General features: G+C 40.9%; 1 protein-coding gene across 2 annotated transcripts; it reads right to left on the bottom strand.

Annotated features, from left to right (window-relative positions):
• Nucleotides 1–241: 241 nt before the first annotated feature.
• Nucleotides 242–10,742, bottom strand: LOC132992020 (urea transporter 1-like). Of its 2 annotated transcripts, XM_061061094.1 has the most exons (10): nt 10,459–10,742; nt 5,814–5,930; nt 5,489–5,678; nt 5,147–5,275; nt 4,254–4,383; nt 4,128–4,184; nt 3,859–4,006; nt 3,485–3,619; nt 3,350–3,399; nt 242–3,239 (listed from the first exon to the last, which is right to left on the bottom strand). In XM_061061094.1, exons 2-10 carry the CDS (start codon nt 5,923–5,925, stop codon nt 2,979–2,981), a joined length of 1,212 nt encoding a protein of 403 aa, XP_060917077.1. In that variant the 5' UTR covers nt 5,926–5,930; nt 10,459–10,742; the 3' UTR covers nt 242–2,978. The 2 variants fall into 2 exon arrangements, with proteins under 2 accessions (XP_060917077.1, XP_060917078.1); XM_061061095.1 differs by lacking the exon at nt 10,459–10,742 and having other exon boundaries at nt 5,814–10,437.
• Between the last annotated feature and the right edge of the window lie 97 nt (nt 10,743–10,839).

The raw sequence follows: 10,839 nt of genomic DNA, 5'->3' as shown, positions 1-10,839 counted from the left end.
AAAAAAATTGCTGATGCTCTGACCTTTCCTCCAGTGCCATCTCAAAGTTGACATTATGTTCCACCTGTACTGTAACTGTAACATCTGCAGTTTGAATCTCTACACGTTAGCTATCTACATAAGCTGTAAATTAAATGAATAACTAACTACACTCAACAAATCTACATCATTAAAAGCAGACCGTAAAATCAGATTTCTTTAATTTGAATGGAAAAAAATGCAGAAACATAAACTCCTGTAATGTCATTTAGGTTCGACTTTATTTTAATTGAACAGAGGTTAAGAGGTGCAAAATGAAATACTGTACAACATCTAACCAATACACAAATTAAAAACTGGTCAAATTCAGTTAGAATTTATTATGAGTACACTGAAATATGAACAACATTGCAGGTAGAAATAGGAGTTACAGAAATTGTGACATATTATGTGTACAGCTGTGACCTAACAGTAAAGTGTGTACACTATAGGTCAGGTTTATAAAGTAGTAATATTCAAGCAAAGAATATAATGAACAGATATCTAATACTGTGCAATGGAAGGTGGATGGAAGGTCTTTAACCAATGATTTACATGTTAACAATGACATTGATTGAGGGTTTGACGAGGAACTGAACCATAGACAACTGCTAAAAGTCAGCCAGCCTCTGCACACTTTGTATGAGAGTATGCATTTGACGATGATTTGAAAGTGTGCATATTAGCTATAACTTACATTATCTATGTCTATCTGCTGTTTTTCACATTTTGCACATTTCCTGTTGGCAACTTTTCCCTTCTGAATCTAAAATAAATCCCCAAAGCACTTTTTTTTCCCCCACCACTAAACACCAGCACATTTAAGGGTAGCAGATTGCTTGCCTGAGTTTCATCTGACTGCTGATTTCAATGGTTTACTCTATATGCATGGCCATTACACTCAAGCCTTTTAATGCAATACTTCAAATGTAAGCATGCACAGTTAGAAAGCGTATCAAGTTGAAGCATCTATGGTGATTGTTGGAGGGAGGTGAATAGGCGATCGGTGATAGCCAATTGTAGCCCATATAAACCCATTCATGAATCTGCAACAGATTAGGCTTCTTACTAACATTGTTATGTAAGAGTCTCTGACAAACCAGTCACAGAATCTTACATAACATGGTCCTTTGTGTACATTTGTATGCTTAATGCCTCAGATCTTTTCTAAAAAACCCATTGATGCCCTTAGCCAAATTTGTCATGCTTATGCAAAATGGATCAAACATATTTAGGAATATATAACAGAAATCCAATGCCAACAGTATCCTTTTATGTAATGACACTGTGTCAAATCTGATCCATCTCTTTTAACTTTGTGGATAAATGACAGATCCATCAACATCAACACCATTGGATCATTCTGAATACAGTTCCCTTTTCCCTTTTCCCCATTGTTAGTGCTGCTGATATCTTTGTCTTGATACAGATCCATAATCATCAGCGGTTATAAAATACCCCAGCCAATATTGTTATATAGGACTTGCTATTCTTCACTGACAGACACAGAAGTGGACAAACAGTCTGTACAGGGACATGTTTTTTCTCTGCATGCATGAAGGTTTGTGTGACTGTGTGGCAAGGCTTTGTCCCTCAAAGGTTCAGCCCCATCCCTCTTTCCACCCTGCTAATGTTTTGTGGGAACAGTGGGCACCTCCTGCAGTGGACTTAGGAAGGTGAATCACACTGCTGTGGGCGCACGGCACTGACACAGGGGAAGTGACACCACCTCAGCTCGCACCATCCCTCTACCCGCACTTATCCTGTCCTTCAAAGGTCAACGAATGAACCCACCGTGTACGGTCACTTTAACCTCCGGGTTAGATTTGATAATAGAAAACAATAATGTAGAATTGAGGAGAGTTTCCTCTGTTCTGCTTTTAGACTATTAAGTAAAAATGATTTGGATTTTTGGGGTTGAATTGTCAGACAAAAAAGGCACATTACACTTCAAGAATCTGTCATAACAAGTCATATTTTATCACCAGGCAAGAAGATGAGTTGTCTCATTTTCAACTCCTTTCCCTACCCTCGTCTCACACCTTCTCCCCCGATGTACTGCAGCACCCACACATGTCTGGGAGTGTGACTGTTATGTGTAGCACTGGCTAGACTGCAGCCTTGTGCCTGTGCTCCACATAACCAGACAGGCAGATGGCAATAATGACACACTATTTTCCAAATGTTAATATAAATGCAGACAGACCCAGGCAGGGTTGTATATGTTTTTTTTTTGTATGAGCTGACGTCCTAGTAGCTTCTTTTCACAGAGGTCAGAATCTGCTCGCTTAAGAGAAAAAGGAGAAAGGGTTTGCTCAAAGAAAGAGGTGATGAATACTGATAAAGAAAGAGGAAGAAGAAGAGGTAGAGGCGCTACAAAGGGGGGTTAGAAAAGCATGTCAAACTGGGGAAGAGGCACAGCGAGAAGTCAAAATGGAGATAAGAAATTTTAGAGGAAACAATAGGACAGATTTGAGCGCAGAAGGCATTGATGGATTATGCCTGGCAGAGAAGAGGGTGTTTTTGCTGGGGGAGCGCTTCCTAAAATCTCCTCTAAGGCTCATTGTCTGTATCTCACAGAAACCACTAAAGCTCAAGTGAGTTCTGTTTCCTGTTACATCACAAGACTCCATGCAAAATGATTTATATTATTGCTTACAATGATAGTTTACATAAATGTATCCCTGCATTCAAAATTGATGTTGTTTCCTCAGTATTAATAGATTTATATGATACAACAGCGAATCTTTTCTTGGATAGTGCTGCCCTCTGCTGGTATGACAAGCCGTGTTGCATAAGAAAATAAATTCCATTTAGTCGATGCAATGCCAGCTATTTTATATAACAAGTATTATGCAAGATAGGAAATGCCAAAATATGTATATACCCATATTGTTCCTTAATTTCTGACAATTTAACTGCCACAAAGGTTAGGACTAGGAGCCTGGCAAGACATAGATTCACTCACTGCAGCCCATCTCCACCACCAAGTGGACATTTGGCCCACTGTTCTCCCTCTGCTGGGCCTCTTTTTGGCTGCTGCTCTGCTGACAGTGCTGAGCTTTCTCCAAGGCCTTTAATTGTCTCCGGTAGCGCCGATTTTCCTCGGGGTAGGAGACCACAGACAGAGGCAGTCTGCAGATGTCTTGGATCTCAGAGGAAATGAGGAGGAAGATGAGAGTTGACAGGCAGAAAGGCCACGTGCAGGCCGGTAATGCGAGCTGAAAGGGGATGTCAAAGGAGAGGAGAGTGTGACACAAGATTTGAGGGACATCTGGGTCGTCAGATGATGTTTTTTGAGTTTGAGTCCGGGGCAAAGTTTCTGACGTACCATGGACATCAGGTTCGAGGTCGCAGCAGTCATGAATGCACAGAAAAGAGCTTGGGAGAAACATTTTTTTTTGGATTTTTAATAAAAACAGTTTAAGTAAAGCAGGATAGTGTTCATGATGTTTGTAAATCTCACCACATATTACAGCTAGTAGATGGGTTTGCCATGTTAAGACATAGAATACACCTCCAATGGCAATGCAGGATAGAGCACTGTTATATCCCCACAACCCTGAGAAAATGTCCTTGTGAGGAGCGGCCAGAGCAAGTCCTGTACCACACACGAGAGACGAGCTCAGGATTTGAATTTGTTATTTAGAAGGAGACAAATGCAAAAATGTCAGGTTCTTAAAAAATCAACATACACAGGCTATACAGCGTTATGTAAAAAAGAGAAATGAGGTGGGTTATTCGCAACAATGCCATGGTTCTATTTAAAGAGCCAACATTGCCACTCAAACCGCAGCAGAAATTATGCACATCTCTATGCAAATGAGAGAGTCTCTATACCAGACAGGATGCCAGCAGCTGAGCCCAACATGGCGTGGAAACAGATAGTTGGTGAGGAAAGCAGCAGGGCCAGAAGGATGAGCCCTCCTGTCCAAGGACTGTCGCAGCCGTACACCTGGCCAACACCGACTGGCACTGACAGGAAGAGCTGCAAATAGAAAGCCTACATTTGACTTATGTTTCAAACAATTGGTTATGGAGGAAGCATATGTGCAATATAGCCAGCATAATGATTTAGATTGTGTTGAGATTTCCAATTCCTGTTCTACCTGAGAGATATTGAGGCTTTGGATGGAGTCATGGAGGTGATTTGGCTTGATATCCACCTGAAATTGCAGTGACGTGAGCTTCATTTGCCACTGCACTCTTAAATGTATAGCAGGGCTGCGTCGTACCTCTGGGAAGAAGGGGTGATTGGCTCCTGTTGCTGCAATGTGTAGACACACCAAAATATTAAAAGGAAGGGTGAATATTGGGAGGTCCCATTTGCTGGCGACTGAGGACAAGGCACTGGAGACCACCGGGCTGTAAACAGGAAGAGGAAATGGCATGTTGATTGGACGGAAAGGCAGACCATTACATGTAGACATTGTGACCCTGCCTGGGTTGATTTTTGTTTCGAATTAAGGGAAGGGGGAAGCTGAGAAATTGTATGGTTGTGCATTATCTCCACCGTTCACGTATATTTACTTTTTGCTCAAGCCATCATCCAGGCTTAGTTTAATATAAGATTTAAGAAAGATTTACTTTATTGATCCCCACAAGGGGAAATTTCTGTTTTTACACTCTGTAAGTCATGAACACACACATGCAGAAACAGGATGCTATGGACATGCACTAATGGAGAGATGTCAGAGTGACGGAGCAGCCCACAGTGGGCGCTCCTGAGCTGATGGTGGGGAGGGGGTTCAGTGCCTTGCTCAAGGACACCTTGGCAGTGCTCAGGAGGTGATCTGGCACCTCTCCAGCTACCAGACCAACGTCCATATTTGGTCTGCACTGGGACTTGAACCGGCGACCCTCCGGTTCTCAACCCAAGTCCCTACAGACTGAGCTACTGCCGCACACACCAGTCAACCTTTGGATTTTTTCCGATGTTGTAGCTCAAGGACGCTCTGCACAATGGTCTTTTTTTGTTTGTCATTTTCTACCAAAAAGTTCAGAACAAAATGGACTAATTGTTGTGTTCATTTGCTCGTAACTTGTGAATTGCGACATGCTGTTGCCTTTGTCGCTTACTAAGTGTGTGCCATTTAATCAATTAGATGAAAATGAAGCTAACACTTACCACAACATGGACATAAACATATTTGGCAGTAACAGCCACCAGTACCAACTTTCTTTGGCGGAGAAAACAGCCATCAGCATGCCGACCAATGTTCCGTTGTAGCCATGCAAACCCGCTGATATGGCTTCCCTGATGCGAGTGTGACAGATGTAGTCAACGTGAGTGCAAAACACAATTAGTCTATATGAGAGGCGAACTGAAAATTGCACAGTTGGACATCTAAGGAAAGTGAAGCCCCAGGGAATACAAGTGGAAGAGGCGGCGATAATGGCTTATAGTAGGAGGAAAATGTTTTCATTTTCTTTGATTAAGTCAAGTAAGGATAAGGAGATGCCGTCAGACCTGTTTTGTCCTAGCAACATTGCGGATACAGTGGAGATAAGGGTCCCCAGAAGACCATTCAGGGCCCACCAGGGGTTCTGCAGGAAAAGGCTGCATGTGATGAGGACTCCACTGAGAGGGTTGTTAACAAACATGACCTGGGCCACCCCTCGGAAAATCCAGTCCGTCAGTTGGATAACCAAAACCTGTCCTGCAGTATATGGAAAAGGAATTCATTCTGATAGGCTGTCAACGTTAACTTTAGACTGACAAAATCACTGGTACATTATAATTCATTAAATAACAATGGGCATGTGACTTTGAAGATGGAAAAAAAAAAACATACTTTTCACCCATTCTCTGCAGAGTCTCATGTCTCCGGTGAACAGCCCAACAGCGCTGAAGAAACAGGAGCGAACTCGACCTTCATCATGTGAAGGCTGGCTGTTGTTGTCCATATTGTCTTCAGAATTGGTCAGGTGTTGTCAACAAATTAAGCAAAATAGATATTAAGTATTCAACAGGCAACTGCCGTAAAATCCGGAATATAAGACGCACCCTGTTTTGAAGGTCTCTTAGAGAGAGAAAAACGTTTAAAGTGTCTTCCTGCGTGACGATTTATATTGTGTTCAGCGATGTCTACAACGTGCAGTTTCTGTGCAGCTGTGTCGCTCTTCTAGTTCTGTCTGTTTTCACTTTCGGGAGTTTGCGCTCCTACTAGCTACAGTACGGTAGTTGTTCTCCCAGCCTGCAGGGAAAGTCGTGAGGCACAGGCCCTTTTTCAAACCAGCCACTACACCCTCTCCCTACCCACTTTATTAAGTCCGTCCCAAACCAATTAGCGGGAAGTGGTAGTGGGTCGTAAAAACCCTTCACCAGCGAGTCTGCACCACCGATGCCGACATTCGGATCACGTGCAACACCTAATGTGTCCGGTAGTCATGGATGAAGCAACCTGTGAGTTCAAACACTGCTCCGACTAAGACAGACATTTAATAGCCTCACACAGACGTTAACAACTTCAAATGTGTAATTTACCGAGGATCAAATGTATGTGTTTTATATTTACAGGGACTGTTGCAAAAACAAAAGAATATTAAATCATGTTGCAGACAACATTTCGCTGTTAATATTTATTTCTTATTTTTCTACTTCTGATGTCTTTGTGAAATCTCAGTTCAACAACAAAAAAATACACTTTTTGCTGCTCTGATGTTCAACGATATTATCCTTGTCTTTGCATTAATTTAGGACACCCTGTTCTATGAAATTACAGTAACTTAGCTGAAATTATAAATTACAATAAACAATGTAGGCTCAATCTAATAGTTTTCTTAAAAAGTCTACACTAATATAACTAAAGAAGAATAAGAATAATCTAGGCTACATAAATATTTTTACACAATGCATTAGCTACAAAAAAAAGCCGTTCCTGCAAGATACCGCTGAGTAACCATGGTAACACACAGTTCCCGTTTCCACCTGAGAGAGGGAAGTTTTTCCCAAAGCCTGCCGCTGTATTTCTACCCTACACCTTGATGAAGGGGACTTCATTCAGCTGAGAGTGTCACTTCTGACGGAGTGCACTACGTCACAGAGGGGGAGGGTGTAGGGTTTGGTTTGAAAAAGGGCCCGACTCCGCTGGTCACTCTTCAGGAGTTTAATATAGGAGTCTTTCAATCAAAAGTGCACTCCACAAGGTTTATTTACAGAACAATATACCACTGTTTTCTGTAAATGCATGATTATGACCTCGTGAGGGAGAAAAGCTTTCAATACACAATGAATGGGGATGGGTTTTTAATCGCATCAGGTCGCAGTGATAGGGGCTGCGTCACCCGCGGTAATGACGGTGTGTGTTTCAGTATTTTATACTAGTATATTGGTTGCACCGGATTTTACGGTAATTAAGTCAGTTTGGGACCATTTCTACATACCTTTGGCCAGGGCCGTAGTAATGTCAAACATGTTCATGGACACTATTCTCCCCATTCTCGTGTTTTATTTTTGATTTGTATATTACCTTGTTCAGTCATATAGTGAAATATATTCATGTACAAAGGCACCTGTAAAGGTTTGGTAGGTTTGTTTGTGGTCATGAATGAGTAAAGCCACACAGCCTACGCGTACACAACGCAGCATGTTGTGTAGTTCAAAAGCAAGTATATTTGAGCCTTAGGTCTCACACAGGCAGATTTTGGGGAAGCTTTGGGGCAGCATAGGGGTCTTTGATGCCATGATTAATTCAGTTTACAGGTCCATTAATATGAAGTCTTGCTAAATTTATGTATATACTTGGGTTTCTGTAGGTGAGCAAGTGAAGTAACAATTTAGAAACGAAGCGGTACAGATGTTCAATGTGTGAGAGAAACAGACTTCTGTTACTGCAAATAAGTCAGGTTATGTCGAAGTTTAGCAAGTCAACTGATAGTCTTTGAAGTGCTGCACCTGTTGGCCAGTTCACTAAAACCACCTGTAGCCTGCTTTAATATAAACTGTTTGAGTGTGCAGAATATCTCCAGTACGAGTGACAATCACAGTACGAGCGACACAGATGAGTGTGATACACGTGTAATTCAGTTGGCCCAGATGTCTGCCTGTTAGTCCCTTTTATTGTACAAGCGTGCAACATCAAACAAGAGTGGGGCCTTCTTTGGAGAAAAATGGAAGAATGATGCCATTTTCTACATTTTGAAACATTTATAATCAAAGGCATGAGGGGCATTATTTCTTAATCAGTCTGAAACCTCAGTTAAATTGTGTAAAATTCCTCACACCCTAATTACTAATATGTAACTTGTTAGCAGATTACTTCCATAATGGGAATTACAAAAGCCTAACTAAATCTAACACTTGGCTCTGAAAAATTATAATTAAAACAACAACTGTTAATTCGTTTTAATCATCATCATGGTCATGTTGCACTCTCGGATACACATAAGTAATATAAAATGAATTGAGGTAGAATTTCTTGGGGCTGTGTGAGGTAGGCCTAATCCACATGACACCCAGCAGTTTCAAATACGACTAGTTAAAATTAGCTCAGGTGATTGTGCAAGAGGAGGCTCATTGATGTTGATGTGTATCACAGTAATCATCGTAAACTACGAGTGCATGGCAGCATCCAAATATTTAAACCATGGAGTAGACGCGTCAGTTTTGATATGAATATTGCACCTCAGTCGGCGTCTTTATGGGAGGGACATACGGACAGCGGACCCCTCTCTTTATCTAGCTCTCTCGCAGTATCTCTCGCCGTCTCTCTCGCTCTCTCGCTCTTGTGCATGTGGCAGTGAGTTTATAAATGAATTAATAAAAAACGATTGAAAATATATTTGTGGCTGCGCGCCAAGGTATCGTCTATGTGTGGTGAAACACTGATTCATATCTTTAGTGATCAACTGGTATTGGTAGATTTTGAGTCAAATGTCTCTTTAAATGTTGTGTAGATGCCATGCGATTTTATTTTGTTAAACGTCTTCCCTTAAGGATGAAAGGGATTTTTTACAACTTCTACATCCCATTAATTTTTTCTTCAAGTAGTAGTTTTTTTTTGTTGATTTGATTTGTATCTGAATTCCCGCAAAACTGACATACCTATCAGCCTTCCCATCAGATGTGTGTTTATTACATGTTAGCATGGGGACATGCTAAGCTAACTTGACAAACATAGGAAAATCACATCTGATAACATATCAGCATGTGGCATTGCATAGTGTTAAGTGTCTGTCGAACGCACTGAGCCTCTGTGACCCTTGCCCTCCCAGTTGCTGGGTCATGTAGGACCACTGTTTGGTTTCTTACCTTTATAGATTTCTTTGTGCATTCTGGTAAGAAGTGAAGGAAGGAAGGAAGTGAAGGTCAGAGAGGTGCAGATAGCTAGATTGAATGCTGCTAACAAAGGTATGAGTCACACGTTCTGTTTGTGTGTGGTCTGTATGGTAAATAAAAGCTTTACAATTGATTGATTGAGAGGAGGTATGAAGAGACAGCCAGTGACATTATTTATCTCTTAAATTAAAGTAACCTTAATGCACACAAATTCAATAGGTGAACCTGATTCCCTTTGCTCCCTGAGGTGGAAACAATTCCATCAATGTGAGCTAAAAAATCTAAACCCTAACGTCAGTTTGCCTCATCATTTTCTATTTCTGTCTTTATTTTTCATTTATTTTTTTGTAGCAGCGATCAAAGCAGATTTCCCAAAGAGCGTCCCACTGTTACCGTCAACATCCCCAGCCCCAGTTTCTCTGCATGAAAGCCTGGCTGTGTTTATGTTGTTCAGTGAGCGCTGAACCTCTTGATCTCCCAGATCTGTCGGTAGCCTCGTTTCCTCTGTGCGACAATACTTCTTAAGAATCAACTGAAATAAAAGAGACTGAACTCAACTCTGCAGAAACTTTTGGGGATTGAAGGTGTGAACAAGTATAAAACCATGAATAACCTCTTATTTAAACTGGCATCTAACATGTGTTTAGAGCTACTTCAAAACCGTATGTTGTTATCTTTAAACAGTCATATTGTTATGGCTTTGAAAATCTGGATCATTCGATTGTTGTTTTGTTTACTTTGAGCTTTTTAAGGAGGCCCCTGGGAGTTTCGTTATTCACACAGTGTTGTCGATAATTGTCTGTGCAAGTCGAGTGTTACAAAACCCAGGCAAACACTGGATTCAAGGCTTAAAATACATGAAAATATAAAACACATTTAATTTACAAGGAATGACTACGAGGGCCAAAGCAGAGGCAAGGACAAATCTGTAAGAATGTGTTAAAGCTAAGACTTTGTCAAATTTTAGACTGTTTAATTCATTAATATACTTATACAAAGTGGAATAAATACTTTGCTCTTACAGAGTCTACCAGTCACATCGTGATATGTCTGACGAATACAATAACACTTGTTGGTATATTAAACCATCTGTCTTTGCATTTAGAAGTGCATCATTCAACTTCTTACAGAATAAATATTGAAGAGGGTTTTTATCTTACCTCTCTTCGTTGGGGATCAATGACAACTCTTTCAAGTGAAAGAAAGCGTGCGTACTTTATCAAACATCCAGATATGAAGCCATCTACATGATGTTACGAAACCTCCACTTAAAACACCCTCAAAAAAACACCCCTCATTGTCTTTTTTCCGGAGGAGCATGCCCGGAGCAAAGACCAACGTCTCTGTATTCATCTCAGCTAATCTGGTAGAGGAATGTGCGTATTAGGAAAATATTTCCTGCTCAGGCATTTCTTTCTAGGGCAGCCTATGAGTGAAAGGAAAATGTGCCAATTTCTCACGGAAGGAAGGATATTTGAGTATTCAAGCAATCAGTGGATTATGTAATGATCATATCAAAACATTTTAGAGGAAAAATAAAA

This window comes from Labrus mixtus, chromosome 17 (assembly GCF_963584025.1).
Source record: "Labrus mixtus chromosome 17, fLabMix1.1, whole genome shotgun sequence".
In the NCBI taxonomy this organism is placed as follows: Eukaryota; Metazoa; Chordata; class Actinopteri; order Labriformes; family Labridae; genus Labrus; species Labrus mixtus.
This window is presented reverse-complemented; position numbering and strand designations above follow the sequence as displayed.

Bases quoted from the DNA above. Each gene is read 5' to 3' on its own strand.
- LOC132992020 (XM_061061094.1), bottom strand. From the start codon at position 5,925: ATGGACAACAACAGCCAGCCTTCACATGATGAAGGTCGAGTTCGCTCC. The intron at 5,679-5,813 runs GTATGTTTTTTT...CATATACTGCAG, and splicing joins CTGCAGAGAATGGGTGAAAA to GACAGGTTTTGGTTATCCAA. The intron at 3,620-3,858 runs GTATAGAGACTC...TGTGTGGTACAG, and splicing joins AGCTGCTGGCATCCTGTCTG to GACTTGCTCTGGCCGCTCCT.